Source organism: Ixodes scapularis, unplaced genomic scaffold (genome assembly GCF_016920785.2).
Source record: "Ixodes scapularis isolate PalLabHiFi unplaced genomic scaffold, ASM1692078v2 PGA_scaffold4__175_contigs__length_147842914, whole genome shotgun sequence".
Classification (NCBI taxonomy): Eukaryota; Metazoa; Arthropoda; class Arachnida; order Ixodida; family Ixodidae; genus Ixodes; species Ixodes scapularis.
The window spans coordinates 34,903,884-34,928,681 of NW_024609879.1; the positions used below are offsets into that span (position 1 = coordinate 34,903,884).

Here is a 24,798-nt window from a genome sequence, read left to right on the forward strand (position 1 = left end):
CCTATCGACAGTCATACAAACATTATTAGCAGTCCTCACTAAAAGGTGATGTACAATGCACTGAAAGATATAGCTTTCACGCTTCCGTTCTGCGGTCAGACTTACAATCCATCACGCTGTTAGCACGAACCAGCCATCGCCGTGTTTTTTTCTAGTATTATACTTGAATAACTGTCAATAAAACTACAGTTCTAGAAAACAACGGCTACTCGAAACGTTTTATCAACAGGATCCACAAGAAGCTACGCCGCCCCATATGTGCAAGCTCCCGGTGTTGCGTATTGTGAAGAACGCCATTTCCGCCCCCGCTCGCGTCCTCCGAAGCAGGTGCCGGGTGAGGCCCAAGCCGACATCCCCAGTAGCCCGAGCACGACGATGGGGACTGGGGAGAGGGCAAGAGGGGAGGAGGAAAGCGGGGGACAGGTCAGGAGTCGAGACTGGAGAACGAGGGAGAAGAATTCGGAGAATCGGGGAAAAAAAAAACCGAGAAAGAAACGGGGGGAACTGGACCGGTACAGACGCCGACAGAACTGTTAAAACGAAAGGACCATTTTTGTAACCATCTTAAATACAGTTGTTTTGCTTTAGCCAAACGTCGTATTTCATTGCCTCACACGCTCAGCATTTGCAACAGAAACTTATGGTGCCGAACCCGGGAACGCAGAACATCGAAAGAGGTGAGTGGAACTTTCAACATTGTCGACCGCCTTGAACGCTGTGAAAAGGTTGTGTGTGTGTTGGTGAACGAACAAGATGGACCGTATAGAGGCGAAGCGGGGCGTGAAACGTGCCCAAAACACGAAAATCATCAACGAGGCGACGGCGGGGATGGAAACAGCACACCGGGCCACGCTGACGGCCTGGCTGGAGAGGCTGAAGGTCAACAACAGCGCACTCCAAGCATTGAATGAGGAGATAGAAGAACATGTATCGGAACAAGACCTCGTTGCGGAATACACTACAGTCACCGAGTACGACGACGAGGCCATCCGAGTAATTGCGCTGCTGGGCTGCAAGGCAGACATGCTGAAACAAAAAGAACAAATTATCGAGATCACCCAGATGACCACATCTGCAACCGCACCTGCGACAACATCTGCGACAGCCCCGACGGAAGTGGGACAGACTCGCACCAACCCCGGTCACCGAATCGGAGTGAAGCTCCCGAAACTCAAACTAGAAACCTTCAACGGCGACGTCTGCAGATGGCAGAGTTTTTAGGAGCAATTCAGTGGCGCGATTCACGATAACGACAGCGTCACGAGATGTCAGAAGTTCCCATACCTGCGAAATCTCGCCGCCGGACCGGCAGCGGCTGGAATCGCCGGACTGCAGGCAACGGAAGCCTGCTACGACTACGCCCTCCAAATACTGACGCAGCGGTTCGGCGAAAAACGGCGGATCGAACAGGATCACCTGGCAAGGTTGCGAGCGCTGCCAACTGTCGTCTCATCGAGCGACACGAGAGGACTGCGCAGGATGTATGATCACATCCAGGCAAACATCCGTGGAATGAGGGGCCTGGGAGTTGGATCGGCAACCTACTCTACGATGATGTCCGACATCCTTCGCAGGGCTCTACCAAGAGATCTAGTGCTGGAATATCATCGGCAAAGCAGCAACTACGGCCGGACATCTGAGACAGAGCGGACGGAGCTCCACTCACTCTCATCTGAAGCAGCCGATGGTGAGCTCAGTGAGATTTTAGAGTTCCTGCGAAGCGAGGTGGAAGGCAGGAAAGAGCCGGAATTGCCGCGGAGACTCGCCACCCGAGGCAGACCCCAGCGCGTGAAGGCTACATCGAACGGCGGGGACACCCGACGTTGCCAACCGCAACTGTACTGAGCGCAAACGCAGCCGGCTGCTTTTTTTGCCGATCTGCGAAACATCAAACTGAGTCCTGCTCTGGCGACCTTCTACTCGAACAGAAAAAAAGGCAGTTGGCAGAGACCTGAGGTGCTTCCGATGCACAACCAGAGGACACCGCCCCGAAGACTGCCGACGGAAGGTGAGGTGTGCGTCATGTGGAGGAAGGCATGCAAGCTAAATGTGTGACCCCAACTGGACCCCACCGAAAAGCGTTGGCACCAATGTCAACACCGCAAGCGTCGTTAACTTCAACGTTACGATGGACTCGGGGGTGCTTCTGCAGATATTCCGAGCTTCCGCCGTAGGAGATTGTGCAACCCGCTACTTTCGGGGCGTTATCGACGGAGGAAACCAGCGGACATTTATACACACGGATGTCTCAAGAAAGCTAAATCTCCGAGTGATCGGCACTACGAACCTTAAGTTGAGCACCTTCGTTGAAACGTCGACTCGCGCCCAACGACGCAGGCTGGTTGAGGTGCGCCTTCGTAGTCAGCATGACGGAAAAGAGTGTGTCCTCGAAGCTATCGAGGTGCCTTTCATTTGCAATGACATCCTGAAAGTGCCGGTGGACCACGACTTCGTGAGGAGCATCGAGGCTGACCCAAGGTACGGAGCCCCGACGTGGCATCAGTTTTCTTCTTGGATCGGACCAGCTTTGGAAGGTCACCCGAGGCGAGGTTCCTCGGTTCAGAGAGAATGAGAGCATGGTTGCCATCGAGAAAATTTTCGGTTGGACCTTCCAGGGTGCAATTTCCTTGCACAGTACCCTGTCGGGTAGTACAAACACGATGGTCTGCGTCCTAAATATCAGCACGCGGGCGCACGACGAAAATGAGGTGACACTCCGTCGCTTTTGGGAGCTTGATAGCCTCGGAATTACGGACGAGCCGAAAACCGTCAGCGAGGAACTGGGGTCTGTAAAAAGCCAGTTTGAGCGCACAATCACGAAGGAGGACGGACGTTATGAGGTTGCATTGCCGTGGAAGGAAACTGGACAAGACCTCCAAGACAATCGAGTTATGGCTCACAAACGACTGGGGGGGCTCCTCAAACGACTATCCCGCAACGAGCAACTTCTCGATGAGTACGACCGATCCATCAGGAGCTACATGACGGAAGGGCATGCGGAAAAGGTGCCCGAGCAGGCACATCAAGCTGACACTCAACGAGTTTACTACATGCCGCACCAGGCAGTAGTACGCAGCTGCTCCAGCACCACGAGACTCCGGATCGTGTTCGATGCGTCATCACATAGGCCGGGGTGCAGCCCACTGAATGAACATCTGGAAAAGGGCTCCAAGCTCAACGCCGACCTGGTGGGAATCTTGGTGGGATTCAGGCTATTTCAGGTCGCCATCACAGCTGACATTGAGAAGGCGTTCCTGCAGATAGGCGTTCGCACAGAGGACAGAGATGCTCTCCGATTCTTGTGGTTTGAAACGAAGCCAACATCAGGAGCAGCAGCAAATATCGAAGAATGGAGAATGACCGGAGTGCCGTTCGGGACCACCTCAAGCCCCTTTCTATAGACCGCAACTCTAATGCACCACCTGGATAACGTGAAGGACCAACACAGGGAGACAGCTGATCGTTTGCGAAATGCGTTTTATGTGGACGACCTATTAATCGGAGCCTCCGACGTTGGTAAAGCCAGATTCGCGATGAGGCCAACGCAATCATGGCTGAAGCCGGAATGCGACTCCGCAAGTGGACGTCCAATGCTGCGGAACTACAGTGTGGATTTGATGAGACCGAGGAACCACAAGCATCTCAAGAACCAAGCAAAGTTCTCGGACTCGTGTGGCAGCACAGCCAAGACAAATTTCTGATTCCTATGGAAGGAGTTTTGCATTTCGTCAGCACTGCAGCAAACACCAAGCGTTTTGTGCTACAGGCATTGGCTCGAATATTCGACCCCTTGGGTCTTATCGCTCCGTACATGATTCGGGTCACGATCATATTCCAGCAGCTGTGGGAACGTGAAATCGGCTGGGATGCGGAGCTGCCTGGCGACCTTTCCGAGCAATGGCAGCGGTGGTGCATGGAACTGCTACTCTTGAAGGCTCTGGCCGTTGCACCATGCGGTGCCCAACGGAGAGCGCCAGGTCGGTTCAACTTCACGTGCTTTGCTACGCAAGCTTACTCGTCTACGGGTCGTGCGCCTACCTTCAAGTGGAGGGCGAAGACGGAGACACGTCTGCATGCCTCGTGCTCGCGAAGTCACGAGTGGCGCCGCTCAAGCGACTGACACTCCCTCGTCTAGAACTAATGGGAACGGTGATTGGGACACGTCTTGCCCGCTATCTGAACGACACAATGAACCTCCATATGAAGAAGTTCTATTGGATGGATTCGACGATTCCACTACACTGGATTAGAGGCCAAGCCTCGAAGTGGAAGCCGTTTGTAGGAAACAGGGTGAATGAGATTCAGTCCGCAAGTGACCCCGCAAGCTAGAACCACTGTCCTGGAGGTCAGAATCCAGCGGACATGCTGACGAGGGGAATTAGCGCCGAGACATTGATCGAAAGCGAACAGTGGTGGCAAGGGCCTGAGTGGCTTTCAACGGAACCTTGCAACTGGCCTAAGGGTCAGGCATTCTACGACAGCATCCCAGAGGTGCAAGAGGAACGAAAGAAAGAACACCACGTGCTGCACACTGCGGAGGAGAAGGGGCCGGAGCTCCTAAATCTGAGTAGTTACAGTCGCATAAAGAGACCCCTCAGGGTTACCACTTGGATGTTTTGATTCAAGAATAGTCGAAACAGGCAAGAACGGGCCGGGGGTACACTTACTGCAGAGGAGGTCGAGCAGGCCAAGAATTACTGGATCGTGAAGGCTCAAGAAGCATACAGAGCGGAAATGGGCTCAGCGGGTGGAAACCGAAGCACGAACAGCGAAACCGCGCTACTAAAGCCCTTTGTGAATGCGGATGGACGAGTGCGGGTCGGTGGGAGGCTTCAGAATGCACACACCGATGTGACAGACAGACATCCACTGTTATTACCGCACTCTCACCCCCTCAATGAACTTATTGTGAACGACGCGCACCGGAGGACGATGCACGGTGGTGTCCAAGAAACCTTAAACGAAGTACGTGAATGCTACTGGGTACCACGTGTGCGTCAACTCGCCAGGAAAGTAATAAACCGTTGCAACGCCTGCCAGCGAGCAAGACTAAGGCCAGCCTCCGCACCGACCTCTCCGCTGCCGGAAGAGCGCGTCAACCGGGCCTGCACCTTCGAGGTGGTGGGAATTGACTTTGCTGGACCACTACTGGTGAAGGCTTCCCCATAGGACCAAAAGGCCTACATCGCTCTGTTTACCTGCGCCGTTACACGAGCCGTGCACTTGGAACTCGTTTCCAACCTGACGACAGAGGCCTTCATTATGGCCTCTCAGCGGTTCACTGCACGTCGGGGACTACCGAGCGTCGTGTACACGGACCTTTAAAAGGGCAGCAAAGAACTTGTGCGGGATGTGGGACGTGCTAAGGAACCCACACTTCCTGGACCACTGCTCACAAAATCGTATCGAGTGGAGGTTTATTGCCGAAAGAGCAGCGTGGTGGGGCGGCTTCTGGGAGAGAATGGTGCAGACAGTGAAGTGGAGCCTACGAGTGATACTCGGAAAAAACAAGTTTGGACTCGAAGAAATGACGACCATCCTGCAGGAAGTTGATGCCGTCGTAAATTCTCGACCCCTGGCTCCCGTTCACGACGCTCCACACGAGCAGGAGGCGTTGACGCCTGCGCACTTTTTGTCGGGGGGGGGGGGGGGGGGGGGGGGGGGGCGGGGGGGGGGAGGGGGGGGGGGCTGACGGCTCTTTCATCGACCAGCCTGGAAAACGTGCCAGCTTCGACAAGCGGGGACGTCACCAGACGGTGGCGACACCGACAAAAACTACTGAACCAGTTCTGGGGGAGGTGGCAAAATGAGTACCTCCTCCAGCTCCGCACAGCACACCGAGCAACAGAGACACGCACGAACGACCTGTGGTAAGGGGATCTCGTCCTCGTTCATGAAAACAAAACGCCACGGCTCATGTGGAGGACGAGGCGGGTAGAACAAGTTCAGCGGGGTCGGGACAACCACGTGCGTTCGTGTTTGGTACGCCTTCCTGGCGGGGTTACACTTCGGCGCCCCGTCCAGCTCCTCTTCCCCCTTGAACTATCCGAGTGAACGGATTCTGCTCATTTATGGGGGAGGATGTTGCGTATTGTGGAGAACGCTATTTCCGCCCCCGCTCGCGTCCTCCGAAGCAGGTGCCGGGTGAGGCCCAAGCCGACATCCCCAGTAGCCCGAGCACGACGATGGGGACTGGGGAGAGGGCAAGAGGGGAGGAGGAAAGCGGGGGACAGGCCAGGAGCCGAGATCGGAGAACGAGGGAGAATAATTCCGAGAATTGGGGAAGAAAAATACCGAGAAAGAAACGGGGGGAACGGGACCGGGACAGACGCCGACAGAACTGTTAAAACAAAAGGACCATTCTTGTAACCATCTTAAATACAGTTGTTTTGTTTTAGCCAAACGTCGTATTTCATTGCCTCACATGCTCAGCATTTGCAACATCCGGCTCACTCTAGCTGTGTCTGCCTGTCGTACGTGAGCTACGTCAGGGAAACCATCGGATCTGTCCTTTGTAAACATGGGATCACGGTGACTCACGAGCCGGTTTCCACCATCCGTCACCGACTCCATCTCCCCATAGAAGAGACAGGTAAAGGAGATGTCTCAAGGTCTCGTATGCAGCACTCCGTACGGGGACTGCCCTGCTATCTTACATGGAAGAAACCAGATATTTCTCGGAACCGCCAGAAATACGATGTGAAGAAATCTACGTTCAAGGTAAGGGCCCCCGCCGAACACGAATCGGAATCAGGTCACTGCTAGTCTTTTGAGATAAGCGAAATCCCCTGCATAAGGCGGCGCTGGCGGAAACGACTGCACCTGGAATCCTGCTCCATCCAGACAACAAAAGAAAACATTAACAGGTCTTCGGGAACTCTCCGAGCCGTGTACGTCTCAAGACTCTGCCACATCACTGAAAAACCAGGACTCAGCCTGCCTACATCAGCAGCACTTTTTCTGTCCACCTGACGGTCGCCTGTGAAGAAGGGGCCGAAATGCTCCAAAAACTTTGGGAATTTTTTTTTCTTGAAACTGTGCTGAAAGTTTTTATTCTTCATCAACGTACTTCGTAACAGCAGCAAAGCTCGGACTAAGAACACATATCTCCGCCCGCTAAAGGATGCACTACTGATATATATATTTATATATATACATATATAAAACTGAGAAGAAAAAAACCCTTAGTGAAAAGAGCAACAACGGACGATTTAATCTTCGACGTTTCGGCCGGAGTCCGGCCTTCGTCAGGATGCCATGCCCGTTATATATATATATATATATATTGAAATGCAGCTTAAATTTAAGAGTGGTTAAAATTTTAAAAAAATACGGAAAGAAATGAACTCGCTAGTACATAGCTTCGTGATTCTGGTGCGACCCTGTTCTCCTGCGCAAAATATTTTAGGATTCATTAAAAAAGAAATACGTTTCTTTGAGGTGCGAACAATGACGCAGCGGAGGACGGAGGAATCAAATTACTTCAGTAGGTGTGAAACTAATTCTGTTAGGATCGGTAATATCGTGGATTGATTTGGTACTTGCGGATGTTTTTAAACACACTTATGTGTTATGAATATCACGTAATAGAATACGAGTAAACTTGAAGTGAACCCCCTACTGGACACAAGTAGTCGGTTTTCTTTTGGTAGATTTTCGACAATTGCTGATGTTCAACAACAACCATAAGTGAACAACAAGACATACAAACAAGTTAATTTCGGTGTGTGTAAACAACGAGTGAAAACTGGATAAGTACATCGTGTAATTAAAGGCACCACCAGTTCTAGAAAGTATGCGCATGTGAACTGTTGTCACCTGTTAATCCAGGTCAACTAACAAGTTTAAGTGATGCAGAAAGGATAAGATAAACAAGAACTTTACAAATATACTTCCTTAAGTATACTGGAAAGCCGTGTGATCGAACGCCTTCTTATCATCGAACGCCATTTCAACAAATGCGTTTTCGTCGAACGCTCTTTCATTGAAGCACTGCCGCCGAATACCGCACAGTTGAGCAATCGGAATCCTGGATATAAAAAATAGTTTTTCTCTTATCACCGGGAGAATAGCAGTGTTGTAATAATAATGATATTTTATAAACTTCTTTCCCAGGGTGAGAACGGCAGGGCGTGTGTTTCGTACGCCCTAACTCCTGCACGGGCTGCATATCTTCCCCCGTGCTTTGGCTGCACGCGCTAGATGTGCACCAGATGCCGAGGCGTTTTCGCAGGTTGAAAGGTCCCGCTGGAGGTGGTAGAACTGAAGCCTCTCCTGTTCTCTTTAACTTGTCAGTGGTTATAATAATAGGAAACTTTATTTTTTGTGCCTTTTTTAGTTTTGATATTCATTTTGTAGTTATTGACGACATCTGCTGGTTAATGTGGCCAATAAGATACGGAAGCACATAGCCGCCTGTCTGTAAAACAGTGATCATCGGGTGCAATGACGAACGTATGGAACTTCAAGGGTGTTTCCCCGTCGTCAAAGAGAGGTATCCTGCTGCAAGGACAGAGCCGTCCAGAAGCAAATAACTGTCTTTATTTCGCATAAAATAAAGTGCATCTCCCTTTTCTTCATGTTTTCTAATCGTAAAAGTAAACGTACTAATACAAACTTAAAAAGCGCAGTGGAAAATATGTGTACCCTATTTTTTCTAAATAGCTTTCAGACGTGAACAAATGGGGAGACGAAGAGAGAAGAAGGAGTACAGAGTAGAACAACCGCAAATCATATCAGAAAACAGTAAGTCGCATATCCACTCAAGTATTGGCGAAAGAGTGACCAGGGTAGTAATTTTAATTTTTGAGATTCGACTGGTGTCATTTTAATTTGCGAAACAAGTGTAAAACGTCTAGAACTACTGTAAAGTTCCAGCAGGCAATAAAGCGAAATCTAATGAAACGCAGTCAAGCGATTTGTTGAAACGACGTTCAGTCAAAGTTTGAGATGTGCACTTATTCGATAAATTAGCGCTCGATGAAATGTCCGGTACCAGCATTATGTGTCGATCGGCAGCGTGTAAATTTTATCTGCACACTTAGGTAATTGATAATACGTGATTGTATTAATTCACTCATATCAACGGCATAAATATTAATAATGCCAAGTGTGATAAAAAGGCCAACACTCAATACCGAGTCAGTCTCTGATCGTTCGACGTTCGAACGTTTGAGGCCGAATCTTTTAGATACCCGGTGCAATAAATATAGAGCACAGCATTGTCTTGCCGACTCACTCACGCGCTCACGCGCTAGTGAGATGAAACGCCCACGCCCCGACGCTTGCTACTTTCTGGACGCTTGTTTTTTTTTTTTTTCATTTGTTCACGGAAGAAGTTCGCCGATCAAATCTTTATTTTTCCTTTAACAGTTGTCGATCCTTTTCTATATATGACCTTCCTGGTGGAGGTGCGAGGTACGAAGACGTCCATTGGTGAAACAACCAAGAAATAGGTCGACGAACCCAGAGATGTTTCCCCAGGGCCAGCCGACCGAAAACACTGCAGCTACATTCCCCGTCGTTTTCCTCTCCGTCGTACCTCGGAAGCCGACCCTCTACCGCGACGAAGTTCGCGAAGATTTACGACTATGTACAGCAGTACGGATGGGTGACACAGACGTACCAATGGACATCAGATCAAAGCGTCCAAAACATTACTTTTCACAGGATGGAACGGCCCGTCTTCAGTTCTAAGATCAAGAAGCGTCAGTCACCTCCTGGGAACGTGCAAAGAGCAGCTACGCCACTGCTTTGCGAGCCAGCAGCGTCGGAAATACGTCAAAGACCTACTCCAGATGAGAATTCAGGAACCAAATGAGAGCGTTTTCAGTTTCGTCGAAGGCGTCCTTCCACTATTCAAACGCGCGGATCCTCAAGAGCCAGGAGCGAAGAAGCTCAACATTCTCCTGTGAGGAGTAGAGGAAAGCATCTTCGAAAGCCTTGCGCGAAACCCGCCTGAGATCGTCGAGGCAATCGTGATAGAGCCACACACATCGAGCGTGGCTTCCAAGCGCGAGCTGCCCACTACCAGCGACTGACCAACGACCCTACACCCCTGTGGCCTATTGCCTTGACGCCGGAACTGGCCTCCTCCCGGACATTGAAGACATGATCCGCGTCGTCATCAGGGAAGAGCTCAGAAGATTGCTGCTTGCTGCCGATCGCCCGGCTTCCCTCTTCATCACCTAAGTAATATAAAAGGAAGTCTAGCGAGCCGTTCAACTGAATTCTCAAATCAACGCAGTAACAGCACTTGATGAAACGCCGCCGGTGACGTACGCCGCAATCGACAGGAGGCCACCAGTTGTGCCGCGTCAGTACTCGGCGCCGCCTCGACGGGACACGCGACGCAAGAAAACGTTCGACGCAAAGTCGACCGGGCCCAGTACGCCCGCCTGGAACAACCTGCACCGAGAGAGACCGTGTGGCAAACAGCCGACCGTCGGCCGCTATGCTGCCACCGCAGGGAAACCGACCACATCTACCGCCATTGCCCCTACCGACAAGTAGGGCAGCGCGGCTTTCGCTCGAAGGACGCACGCCTACGCTACGCTGAGCGACTGCGGTAAATCGACGAGAACCTTTGGCGACCTCAGTCTCCGCTGTCCCGATCGCCGTCACCAGGACGTCCAGCGTCGCCAATGCACAGGCCACGCCGGGAGAGCCTCTCGCCCCACGCCTCTAGTCTGGGAAACTAAGCGCGGCAACCCCTGCAGGTAGAGTGGCCGAAGACCAGCGACACAACGAATCTCCACGAACGTTGAAGGGTGCACATTCTAAAAACACTAGGCAAAGGAACAACGATTCTGGAAAGATGCCAAACGATTTCAACGTCATCTTCGACGGTCACGAAACATCGGTCCTTCTGGAGATCAACGTGGACTACTTCATTTTGCGTGGAAAGCTCTCACGCCGCCTAGGGAAAGTTGCGATGCCGTGGGTTGGCCCGCAAATATGAACCGCCGGAGGACACCAGATCCCGCGCGTCGGAAGGTGCACTGCGCGAGTCGAAATCCACGATGAGATGTGCCCCGTGAAATTCATTGTACTATAAGACTGTGCAAGAGACGTCATTCTCGGTATGGACTTTATGCGTGAATGCGGAGCAGTCATCGACTTAGATCGAACCGTTTGACGCTACGATAGCCTGTCCTGGCTCCGGGAGAAGCCAGAACGACGCCAGCCGCTGTCCGACTTATTGCCGACGACATAGACCTGACGCCGCGTTCGAGTGTTTTCGTACCCGTCGTGACCGAAACAACTACCAGCGCCGAAGTTTATGTTGAAGGCAACGTTCATTTGCTTCTAGAAAGAGGAACGGCCGTCGCAAGTGGCTAACAGAACCACGGAATAGATGCAATATGAGTGTTTGTTCGAAGTTGTGCACCATTGAAATCACTCTTAAAATTATCTTACCAGTTCCACAGCTTCATTCTCCTCCTTCACCTCAACCGCCGCCATTTTCTCTTTGTCATGGTACAGGTTACGTTCCATATATTTTCCGTTCATCTGAAAAACACCCAACGCGAACTGAATGAGATATGACAATTTTTTTAGAAACGTTACACTGTAAACAATTCAATTTTTACAAAGACCTATTTTTCGCGAATTTCACGAATCGCTTACGATTCACGAAAAGTAGGTCCCGCGAACAATTCCAGTAAAATGTAAACACATTGGAATCTATATTCAGATCCCACCGCGTCGAGAAACTTAGAACCCGCGAATTATTCCAAAACTTAAGCTTTGACGTAGATCGCGAAATATTGAGCCCGCGAAAAATAAGTCGTTTCCAGTAATTGCTCGTCACAACGAACACAAGAGAAATATTTGTACTGAGATGAATCAAACTAACAGCTCATTTCTCACGTACCCTTTTTCAATCATTATCTTTACAATTTTATGCGACAATGTCCTGCCCTTGTCTCTGGCTTCACACAGATAGGTAGGACGCTACCATCTTTAAAAATAACAAAACGTAGAACGATTAACTTCTGCCTGTAGCGAGATTGAATTTGAATGCCTGGAAGCCAAAGCTGGGAACACCGTGTTAAGAACGCGGGACGGAGCCATGGCGTATCATCGTAGAGCCCCGCGCGGATAGCAGTTTGATTATCCGGATTCGATTCGCATCCGCAAAATGTGGGACCAGATCGGTCTCGCAATTCAGGCATTTATTGTATATAACAACATCAAGCGAGAATAGAAAAAAATACAAAAGGCACTTTTTAAGCTGTTTGTTTATCTTTGTAAAAAAAAATCTTCGGGTCACCATTTAAAGATGTCATTTTATCAATATGAGTTTCATCGTATTTTTATTAAAAGCGATCAGCCTTCCCGAGGCACTGCGCGTCGAAGGAAAAATGACCTCAGCTATGCGATCGTTCTAGGAGTCCGCGACACTCTGCCCAGAAGAAGTGCACAAAAAGGATGTCGAGGCACTTCTTTTGTTTTCGGAATCATGACCACATCACTCTTTCCCGAGAGGGGGACGTTTCTTCTACTTTCTTGTGACTTGTATATCTAAGGTTTTCATCGCCTGGAGAAAGTTTCCGCTCTTTCCCTGCCAATGTACTATCGTTCTCGGGACGATCGATGCCCTGCAATCTTTACTTTTTCTATAGATAGCATTTTTGACGAGAGGAAACCCTCTAACTGAAGCGATCTCCAGTGAGAATCAGATCTTTTTTAGGATCCCTATTGTTTCTTCGAAACGCGTTTTGTGGGAATACGTTTCGTTGATAACTTTTCATGGACATGCATTTCATGGACACATGGTTCGTCGAGGCTGTACGCTTTGTGGGCACATGCCCCTGCGTCGTTCTGTTGACAACGCGTTTCTTTACTAAGCCGCTAAAAGCTAGCTCGCGATTCCATAAGGCGAGCTTAACGAAACCATACCCGCCTCCCACCTGTAATCCTGGCGGCACGCGAAATGTTTGTTACAAAAATAGCAGGGTTGTGTGCGACGAAACGTCTGAGGTTTTCCGATGAAACGAACACAAGAAGCCTTTCGATCAAACGTCGCATGTCGACAAAACGATCTGTAGATGAAACGTCAGTCGACGAACTGAATGCCACGAGGCAAAAATTTAGATCCGGATCCGCGGATATCCGCATCTGCAGCACTTGACATCCGCATACGATCCGCAATCCGCCAAAATGTGTCTAATTTTATCCGCATCCGCTCGTTTACTGCGGATATCCGCGGATATCTGCGAGTAATCCGCGGATATACAGGGCTCAGTGCGTATGCCGGGCAAAGCCGCCACGACACAGTCAAATGAACAAAATATCACACATACTTATTCGTTTGAGGTAGGTAACACATATCCGTCATGAACGATCTTAAACTGTTCAGGTGCATATTTCATCTGGGAATTAGACCGCCTTCTAGGCGGTCCACGGCTTAAATTAATACAATTTGGCGTATTCTGTGCTAAAGTATATATGTTTCGGTGACCCTCAATCATCCTTCATTCCTCAACTGAAATTCGATGCAGAAAATATAGCTTTCGGTCAAGGCATGAATTTTTATCCTAGGTTTCCGCACCCGCCCCCCCCCCCCCCCCCCCCCCCCCCCCCCACGCAACCAGTGAATTTCCGAAACGCACAAAAATAAAATAGCAACGTAGATTTAACGTCTCATATGCATGACAATGTTTTTTTTTTTGCAAAAAATTCATGATAGACATTTTTTTTTATTTTGTTATGTCATTCCTCCTACTCTGAACAACATCAAATTGGCAACAAAAGGTGCACATTTCTTTATTGAAATACAGTCTGACTGCGTACGCTAAACGTTTAGTTGTCACTGTTCATGATAATTTTTGATCTCGAATCTTTTGGTTATCATTTATTGGAAACTTCAGAGAAATCTACGCCACATAGCAGGAATGCCGAGCAGCTCCGACAGAAGGTTCTTTTTTATCTGCTGTCTGCTTTCGCTGATGGCTTGACACAAGCTTAGCATTACGCGCTTGCTTATTGAAATAAATTAAATATTTGCGCATCATCGGTGCCGCAATAAACTAATGGATGAAGAAGGACGTGAAAACATTATGGTGGGGTGTAAATTTTCTCATCCGCGAGGTCAAAAACAACTCGATCACGCAAGACGTGTTCTCTAACTAAACTTGTATTGAGACCCACACACTGAAGTGTTTATAACTTAAAGATTGTTGCAAAACTAAGCCCAGAAAAATAATATAAATGAATGTTTCAAAACTGGCTGTCTCAAAAATTTCGTTATATTAAAACAATTTCAGAACCCTATACTTCTAAAACATCAGCCAATTAGAATGTCGCAACAAAGGACACGAAATTGAATTACGATGGCGTTGCTGATGGGCGCATAACGCTATTCCCCCTTCCGCCAGATACCAATTTACACGAAAATATAAGTTTCGCGAACCACCTTCCTCTCGAAACAATTTGGTCGTGCTAACATTCTGCGCAAACGTCAATATTGCGAAAAAAATATTGCTGCATAATTCAGCATCAATTTAAATGAACACAAACACGCACACATATTTCTTGGAATTTCGTGTAGTTCCTCTACGGCTAATACTTATATTAAAAGCATAATATGCTATAAATCGAAACGCATGCCTCCCTAAACAATTCTATCCCACGCCGTCGCCGACATTCATTGATCAAGTGTAGTCAGTTTGTATTTCGCCTTCTCTTGGGAATTCTCGGTATGTCTGTTACAATCACGCTTTCCTTTGCTAACGCGAAAGGGCGTTTTTGCACACTTGTAGTCATGCTAACTTTGTACAACTGGGGAACGGCGACCTGATCGCGACCAGCAGCAACGCCCCGATCCTTTATTTTGAAAGGAACATTAAGATAAAACTTAATAACTTCTTCCTAAATGGCGAGGGGAAATGGGGTATGGGCTTGAGACGGCAGTCACAAGTAGTCTGAGAATCATTTGAACGTGGCTACTCCACTTTAGCAGCTTATTGAGGTCATTCATTGTCTTCAAACGCGAAACTGAGGACAACGTTCGAAGCACATCGGACATTGCCAATGCAAATCCTTATCCGCACTTTGACGACCTTCTCCAGAACGATAATTAGTTTTATTTACGGTAGCTTGACACTCTTCAAGGAGGCCTGGGGACTTTCAGTATCATCTACCTCGACAAGTTTAAGACTCCAAAAATAAACCATAAATCTCTCTTCGACCAATTGCCCGAGTAGATCTGGCGAGAAGAAAAAAAAAACCCATCGGTTTTAGTAATTATTTTTGTTCTTTTATCGTGTCACTCTCACGCACTTACAAACTCCACGCCCGAGCGCAAACACTGTAATGTGTTTCGCGTGCAGAAAAATGAAAAGGACATCGTTTCATCCCTCATTTCGCTGACAAGCGCGCCTACTATCATACAACGAAGTCGACGGCAAAGATGTTCCACTGGCATACGAGTCTAATATTGTAGAACACTCAACCGTTTTTGGTGGCGCCAAGTATTGTCATAAAAGATTGAACTGTTAGATGAAATGTGGTTTTAAAAAAGCATAATTTACGTCAGAACGGATAAAGTAATATAATTCAAAGCAAAATATTTAATCGACTAAATGTTGTAATTTTCAATTCTGAAGAAACAAATGTCTCAAAAGTTTGTTAGATAAAAGTAAATTACGCATTACTACTCGTGATTTTTTTTAAATCAGAGTTGTCACTGTAAAGTACACATTTTTATTTCAATAGACGCGAAAGTTTTTTTTATCGTTGTAATAACATTATGCAAAATAAGAAACACCAATCTATTGTTAAGTATGTGAAGCGTGCATTCCCTAAAGTTTATCAGCACGTGCCACGGATCGTGAATGGCAATATGGAAGCTGAAGAACGGGGCATATCTTGATTATGCGTTTTCCCGTATGAACGTAACATTTTTTTAAACAGTCGTATGTTCATACCTGATGTAATGTTATGTAATGTTTTATAGCGTTTACATCTTATACTAAACTGGAGCATGCAACTTTTTTTAGGAAAATGCTATTCCATTTATACAATGATAAAAAATGGGCTCTCTACGCGAAAATAAATTTCCTTACTGCGGTAACACCTTGCGACAAGAAACGCATTCGAGGTTATAAAATGAAATGTGTGGTGCGAAATCTGAGCAAAATATTATTTCGAAACCAAGAAAACAATTTTCTCTATGTATATGGTTGCACATTCCCGCAAGCCAGGAAAGAACTTGAGCATTCTCAAGTTGCACAACATGTACAAAGACACCCACAGAGCGCTGTTGGTCTTCATAGTTCAGCCCAATGTACTCATAAATTACGATTGCATGGTTAAAGTTGAACAAAATGCTTTTCGACAAATGTTTTAGCGCCTGCAAAGTTCCCTCTGATATGCACAGCAGGGCATAATTGATCTAAAATAAGTGAAAATTTTTTTTTATTTTGTTTTTTTATTTTCGTGGTATGGGACGCACCCGAATTATAGATTATTTAGTTAATGCATGTAACAATCTGTCATTTATGATAATGATTTATGCCGGACGTCTTGATAAAAATGCTTTATTTTGTAAAAGCATGCCTCTTTCGGAAATTGGCTGGCAACTGTAATCTATGTGAAAGGAATTTCAACAAGTACCCGGAGAATTTAAATAAAACGGAAACAATAAACTTAGGGACGGACAGAACCTTACTTCTTTTGATTTTCAACAATAATAGATTTTTGTATTAAAATTTGAAAGATGTGCGTGCTGTTCTGTTCTTTCGTATGTTTATGTTTTAATTTGATTTAACTTCAGCAACGCGTTGATTAAATATAGCATTAACATATGAGATTAGATGTCAAATTTCCGAATTTATTGCTGACTGACTAAAGATATAAGGCAAGTGTTTCGATTTTCAGTATAAAAGTGGGGCTCATTTTTTCTAGGAGATGAACACATCGTGCTCAATCGTCTGCTGCCGCACCTCGAGAACACAGGGGCTTGTCCTCACACAATGTTTGGATTTAGAGCACACCTTTCAACACAAGACGTCTTACTCCAACTGAAGGAGGAGCTGTTAGGCACATTGTCTGCACACACACCGCAAGCCATCTTAGCACTCGATCTCAAGAGCTCTTTTGGTAACGTCGGCCACAAACTGATCCTAGAAAACCTCGCCCACACGAACTGCGGCGAACGGACATACAACTATGTTAGAAGCTACCTCAGCCATCGCACCGCCACAATTGGTATTGGGTCACTGCGTACCGACACCTTCGACACCCCGAACCAAGGAACACCCCAAGGGTCCGTCTTGTCGCTGACCCTATTCAATTTGGCCATGAACAAGCTCCCAGACAGGCTCGATGCAATACCCTGCGTACGCCACGCCATATACGCGGACGATCTTACTATTTGGACAACCAGGGGCTCGGAAGGAGAAAAGCAGGAGGCACTCCAAAGGGCTCTGGAAGCTGTACAGGCATACGCACAGCTTGGCAACCTGACAATCTCACCGACCAAATTCGAACTCATGATCTTTCAGAAGAAAACACCCGGGTGCAGCAAACCCAGAACTCATATAGAGCTATCTCTCGATGAACACAAGATACAGACAGTGGATAGCATGCGCATTCTGGGGCTGCACATGCAGAAGGATGGCAGTGCCACAACGGCCATTGACCACCTCACGCGATCCACAGGTCAAGTGATCAGGATGTGTTGCAGAATCACCAACCGCCATCGAGGCCTCATAGAGGAGGACACGCTCCGACTGGTCCGCCCACTGATTGTGAGCCGGGTCACGTACTCCATCCCATACCTACCCCTGAAACCGTCGGAGATAGAGAAGATCGACATACTACTCAGACAAGCCCACAAAGTGGCACTGGGTCTCTCACCGACAACAGCCACCGAGAAGCTACACGCCACAGGACTTAGCAATACGACACGTGAACTCATCGAGGACCACCTGACGGGACAACAGTATCGACTTCGAAGATCCGTTACCGGCAAACACCTGCTGTGCCGACTCGGATACCTAGGCCACACACACGGTGATCCCACACTGCCCCTACCGGCAACGGTCTGCGACCTCATAGAAGTCGCACCGATACCAAAGAACATGCACCCTGAGCACCACAAAGGAAGACGCCAACCCAGGGCAAGGGCACACGCCAGAATCTACGCAGACCACCCAGCGGTTTGATATACGGACGCCGCAGACTAGTCCCAGAAACAAGCAGCGGCTATGAGCGTGATCAATCAAGACCTAGAAACCGTCGTCACTGCGACAATCAAAACGAACCGACCAACAGAAGCCGAAGAGGCAGCCATCGCACTAGCCATCATCAACAGCGACCTATACACTACAATTATAACGGACTCCAAAACAGCGTGCCGAGCCTACCGGACGGGCTATGTATCCAAATCGGCGCAAGTCCTACTCACGAAGCACCGAGATAAGCTCCCCCCGGTCAAATTGGTCTGGACCCCTGGACACGAGTCTGTACCCGGCAACCAGCGCGCCCACGCTGTCGCTCGAGCAAATACCTTCCGAGCACCGGACTGCAGGCAAACAGAAGTGACCAAGAGCGACGGACACCCACTGACCCAGTACGCGGAAATCACAGAGTACTATCGCCTAGAACGCCAAAAGCTCCCCCCGCCGCACAAGGAGCTCACAAGAGAGGTTGTCTGGCGGCCACTACAAACCAACAAATATCGACACCGAAGTCTACTTCACCGCTGGTACCCCGAACAATACAACAAAGAATGCCCATTCTGCGGCACGTACGCCAACCTGTACCACACTGTATGGAAATGCCAACGAAACACTGCGATCCCACTATCCCACACCCTACTCCTTCGCAGTGGGAGGCCGTGCTGCTTAGCTCCAGCGTGGATGACCAGCCTCAGCTGGTGGACCGGGCCCGCTCGGCGGCGAAGGCCACAGGAGCCCTGGACTAAGGGCCCCTCCCCCCCTTCAGAAAACTGATTAAATAAAGTTTATTCTCTCTGCCATTTATTCCTATGTATTGGCCGGGCTCCTCTGGTCGCTGTTGGTTTATTGCAAAGTTCCAAAAATCGCTTCGAACTGCAGCATCATGTGACTGTAAGCCCTAAAACTTTTGCATCTCGACTCAAAATCTGGCGCTGCATTTGGACGAAGACCGGGCGCTCATGGATGCGGAGTCTATTTTTTTAGTGAAAAAAACAGGTTTTTCGTTTGCATTGCGAAAACCTGCTTTTCTTTCCTCAGTACGTTTTTGATTTGTAAGTACCTCTAGGAATTCAGTTGCATATTTCGCCTCTGCTTAGTTTCACCTTATTTGTTATACGTAATAAACGTGGCTGCGATGTGCTTGTATATTTGAAATAAGTAAGCATTATTTTAGCTAAGTATTTTGTGCATATTGCGTCTATTTAGAACGCTATTCGAACGTTTATGGCATTTAGTAGGAAAATAAAATTCTACAGTACAAAAATAACTGACACTACCGATTATTTACAGCAATCAGCTCTTTTTGGTGGTCTACAGGGTGCGGCCGTGAGGACTAACACATTTGACTGACCTTGCGAAATTTGAATTCCAAACTTACATACCAAAATTGGGCACCCGTGCATTTTCAATGTCCCATTCCAGCCTCTTTGTCTTCTGCATACTGGTTTATGAGCTCGCACGCGAATGGCTTACTGAGCGCGAAAACGCAAAAAACCAAGAGCAGAGGTTGGCAATGAGCAATGTAGTCGGGGCAATCGATACCTTTAACAAACTGTATGAACAATGAGCACCTGGGATCATGCTCACAAACCACTGTACAGAAGACGAAAATCTGGTATAGGGCATAGTAACTGCACAACCGCCGTTTTTGCTATTTATTTAATGTTTTAGCACGTCCAACTTGAGCTCTAAAAATATACAGATAACACTTCTTGCGAAACTACGTTCGCGTACCCCAATTCAAGTTTGTATACATTTGAAATTTGAATTTTGCGAGGAGTGCCAAACGTCTATAAGGAAACAGCTTGAAACTGAATACTTAAAGACCAAATGAAATGTGTTAGTGCTTAAGGACGCAATATCTAAAAAAAAATATATGAGAAGTACTTGTGTACTCGGGTATCGAAGAAGACTTCTGTACGTATTTTTTTAATTAACTGTTTTCTTGGTATCTAAATAAATCTAGTGACACGTGTTCCTTCTAGTTAGACAAACGGTGCATTAATCAAGATTACGGGTTTCTTGTCGAAGATAACCCTGATTCTGAATCATTCACTGTATGCTACAGAACACAAACTTAGGTACATCCAGTATTTTTCTCAACGCTTAGAGCTTATGTAGACAAACATTACAGTTAGATAAGTATGTTTTATGGCATGCATTCAATGTTTCTTTCTGAACTACAGTTCATGGAAAGAATGTGGACACTGTTATAATTGCTAATGAAATATTTAACCCTGGTAGCGCAGTCCTGTTGCAAACTTTTATTTTTATCGGATCATTTAGGACTCTACAGCCAAGAGATGTCAAAGTTGAAGTGGAACTAAACATGACAATTATTTCCTGATTCTGAGCATTCCGGTGCCAAACCACGTAGAGTGCCCGAATCGGAGCTTACTGCCTGGTTAATTCAGTTGTTCACTTGCATCTTCCATCCTCAATCACCGAACAGAGACCACATTTAAGCTTCACTGCTCGCGGTTTTGTTTTCATCTGGCTGATTGGACCCTTTGCATGCTACATTATCGCTCCTAAGGTAAAGCACTGAAAGATTAATTTGTGGCTTTCCGCCGGCAGCGAGGCCCCATGCAAAATACCTTAGCCCTGTCTCGCCTCTTGGAGAAAAACACTATTCGGCCCAAGTTAGGCTGTTTGATATGCCAAACTGAGTCAAGCTAGCTTTTTCTTCCACACTGTTTGGGAAAGCAAATCGGGATGGAAAAAGGATGTCCTAAAACAAATTTATGAGGAGATCCACAAGAATTTTTTAGAGCTATAATTACTACTCGAAACGAATATGTAGTTGGCGCCAGCGGGAGCCCGCGGAAAAGTGGCCACTACTGTCACGTAACTGGACACTTTAGTCACGTGGTGCTCGTGTTCTTTCTGAAAGCTTCGTATAGGCTCTGAATTAATACTCTTTGTTTGAAGTGCAACAAAAGAACGAAGATTGATCAAAACAACTTTTTAGTGCACACATACGAAGCTACCGGAAGAGCGCAAGCACCACGTGATAGACCAGTGCGCAGGTCAGAAATTAACGGTGGCGGCGCGCCGCAGTGTTCCCTTCCGGCGACGGCATGGACAAACGCGGTCAGCCTGCGCTCCACATCCGAAGGGTAGCGGCGGCGTCGGTGTTCTGGTGATTTGAGCGGCGGCGCTGAACGACTCCGGCGTAAAGCAGGAAACACATGAGGGGCGCAAAAGGGCGCCGCGCGGCAGCAAGCCGCAGCATCTATGGCAGCCGGTGCCGCCGTCATTACATCACTGCGACGTGCGCACTTTGCGGCGCGGTGCCGCTCCAATCTGGTCGGCCAGATGTTTGCGCGCGGTGTGCCTAGCGGCGAGCAGCGGAGAAGCAAATATGCCGACCGTTTTTTTGATCGGTTCGGTTGGGGTTTTGGGCTGTGTGCGTCTCAAACGTTCCCGTGAGAACGGTCTAGTCGTCTGCGAAGGTATTTGAACTCCCAGGAGTGGCGCGGAAGGTGTTGTGAAATCACAATCTCAACTAGCAACAGGCGGGTCTCCACGAACAACAACGACAGTGCCGAGAAGCGGCGGTTTGACTCCGAGCGAGATTGGTTTGGTGTTGGTGGTTTGAGTTCAGGGTGGGGAATCTGTTTGCCGGAATGTTACTGCCAAAGTCGATGAAGCAGTTAACACGACGGGTGTAGAAAGGATGGCGAGACGCCGGAGACGCTGCACTTTGTACAGGAAAGACCTTTGGCGTCGTCAGGTTTGTCGAGCCAGACATTGGATGCCGCCGGGAGACGAAGAAACGTGTTCTGAGTTTCGGAATATCTCTGCTGGGTTAGTACTTTGAACTACGTTGGTAGGTATTTGCTCTCATGCATAAGGTTTATATGACGCTCGGGGATAACGCTTTGTAAGTGCTCATTTCAATGGCACGGTCACAACACCTAATAATTAATGCATTCGGTGTGACTTCCTTGGCATAAAGTCCATGAAGCTTCTCCATGTACTTTCGAACGAAAGCGCCAAGACTCTCATGAGAACTGGTCGCGTCTCATACAAGCGATTTGCGCCAGCCTTTCGTGTTCAATCTGGACCTCTTCGGACCTCTGATTGCCTTCGTAGCGGCGTTCTGGGGTTCGTATATGTTCTGTGGTATGTTTCCTTCGGGACTGATACGCCGTGCGCCTCCAGTTGCCTCACCGATGTTGGACACGTTGAATATCAATTTTAGAATGAATGCTTCTACAGTCGACAGAATTATTCATTGGAGCGATTTCCATTTTTAATTTTTATGTCAAGTTCAACGGGTAGAAAAGAAAAGCAAACACGGCGTTGGTAGTGGTGTGAACACACGTTTTTCGGTAATGCTTTCTTCTACCTTATTGCTCTAATAGTGATATAATGGTAGCAGAAGGCCGCTTGTTCCAGTTTTATTTGTTTGTTTTTTTTAGTCGGAATGCCTTAATTTACGTTTTGGGTATAAATATTGCGTCTTAAAGCGAGGTACTGCCAGTCGCTCTACAATCGGTGCCAATGTTGGACGAGCAACTATGCGCCGATCTCGCGACGGGCTTTTGCGTGCATGCGTCTTGGATACACAGATATCGCCGTGTATCACCAGGTAGTGAGCCGTGCGTAGCGCCGCGCTGCGTCCAGTTTCGCCGCTCATGTGTTCCATGCTTAAAGGGCAACTCCGCTTAATTTCAAAAATTTTGAGATAGTGGCCGACTTTGCTTTTTGAAGCACTCAAAAACAATCCCCAATCCTTTGTTTCGCGAAAAATAAAATATTTTTCGTGTAATTTTACTCTAGCCACGATCACAAACCGAAATCGAAACGGTGGCAAAGCCGGACAACATTGTATATTCGGCATCTCTAAGCATGTACACCCACGTGATATACAAGGGGAAGAAGAAGCTCCCCTCTTATCAGGATCCTCCTTTGTGCCTCCTGGATTAGCACAGGCGTCGCTATTCTCCTCCCAGAAGATTATAGAAGATTAACCTGTCACTCAAAATTCTTACAAAAGCAGCTTCCCTCTCCTCCTTTTAGTTGGTGTTCAAAAGTATGCGATGTAACACAAGCCGCGCTCAACGAGGCGATCGGCTTATCAGTAGTATCAATAGTCGAGCGCCGGGCCGGCCGAGCGCGTCACTCACGTCTTTCACGGCACTGGCGCCACCCGTGCTCTCCCCGGGAAAGAAAACAAAATTGAAAAAAAAAAAGAAGCTGTACATGTTTGATGACGTCGCGGACGTGCCGGGAGAAGGAATTTGGAGGAAGCGGAAATGCAGCCGGGCAGTGTTGTCTGGCCCGCACGTCTCAACCTAAACCAGCGGATTCGTGCTTGTCAAACTTTGACAGCGATTTTAATGAACTTCTAGGCGGAATTCCGTCGTAATATTTGCCATGGGGGTTTTGTAGATGATAACAAAGAGAACTGTATAGTTATGCACTACTGGAAAAGAAGCGGAGTTGCCCTTTAAGGCAGGGGACACATTAGCGACGAAAATGGGCGCCGCGCGGCAGTATCATAGCAACATAGCAACCGGTGATGGCGTCTCTACGTCACTTCCGCGCGGCGTCTCGGCCCTCGGATCTGGTCGATACAGACAAAGCTGCTCGGTGCGCGTGTGGTGCGCCTTTGCGGCGACCGGCGAGTGGTGCCCTGCGCCCAGTTTCACAGCTCATGTGTTCCGTGCTGAACTTGTGGCGGCGATGGCGCAGCGCGGCGGCGCACGGGTCTACGACGCGACTAGTGGGGGCTTCCGCGGGCGCCAACTACAAATTCGATTCGCTCCTTCAATATAGCTCTAAACATTTTGTTTCTTTGTTGCCAAATAATTTGTTACATCTTTTCCCTATCTAGGCTGTCTAATTTTTTTATATATATCTTTGCTTATCTTTTAAAGACAAAGCATACATTTAAGCATGCGCCTTCTTAAGTGCAGTGCGTTACTTAAGCGCTCCACGTGGAGCGTATCTTCTCTAAAATGCGATAATGTTTATTTATTTTTATTATTTTTTTAAACCATGCAGGTAAGATTCACGGCTGAATTTAAATTGTAAGGCATGTTTAAAATGCAATGCTTACCGGAGTTACAACTGGCTCCTTGCCACTGAGGTCTGTTAGAACCAAGTTTTCGGAGAGTATTGAACTTTTTTCTAAGTGAAGTGTTAAGCCTTCTTTAATGTGGATCACTTTTTCACTCGAAAGGCCTCTGCTTTCTAGAAGCTTTGGATAAGCAACTTCGAAGTTTCGGGATTCACCTGTAAGAACATCAATAAAGCTGAACTTAATAGTCAAATAGAAAACCTCTTTACCGTCCTACAAGAATAGTGACAGAAATATTCGCTCTAATCTGTTTTATACATGGTATTGGGGTCACTCCGTGCCGCCATGATATGTTGCAGGGAACACTTCCGGTTCGGTTGTTGTTTGCATGTTTTTACAGGGAAACATCACCGCTGGTGTCTTCCACAATTAAATCGTTTTTTTTGCTATACATTGCGCGTTCACTGGCTTCTTGAAGTACTGTTATGCTTAGCAATTGGCTGGACAATTTTACTGTGGAAGATCTCCATAAAATAAAGGGTGCCGTGGCCGTCGACCGAAAACGTTCTCTAACGCGCG

General features: G+C 47.7%; 1 protein-coding gene across 1 annotated transcript in view; it reads right to left on the minus strand.

The window, feature by feature from the left end:
- The window catches only part of LOC121837561 (venom metalloproteinase antarease-like TtrivMP_A), a 140,515-nt gene that overhangs the window by 97,792 nt on the left and 17,925 nt on the right, over positions 1 to 24,798 (minus strand). Inside the window, exons 2-3 of the mRNA XM_042293184.1 lie at positions 24,259 to 24,434; positions 11,419 to 11,511 (exon numbers count right to left, since the gene is read on the minus strand). Of these exons, the coding sequence (XP_042149118.1) occupies positions 11,419 to 11,511; positions 24,259 to 24,434 (269 nt within the window). The remainder of the gene's footprint in view (positions 1 to 11,418; positions 11,512 to 24,258; positions 24,435 to 24,798) is intronic.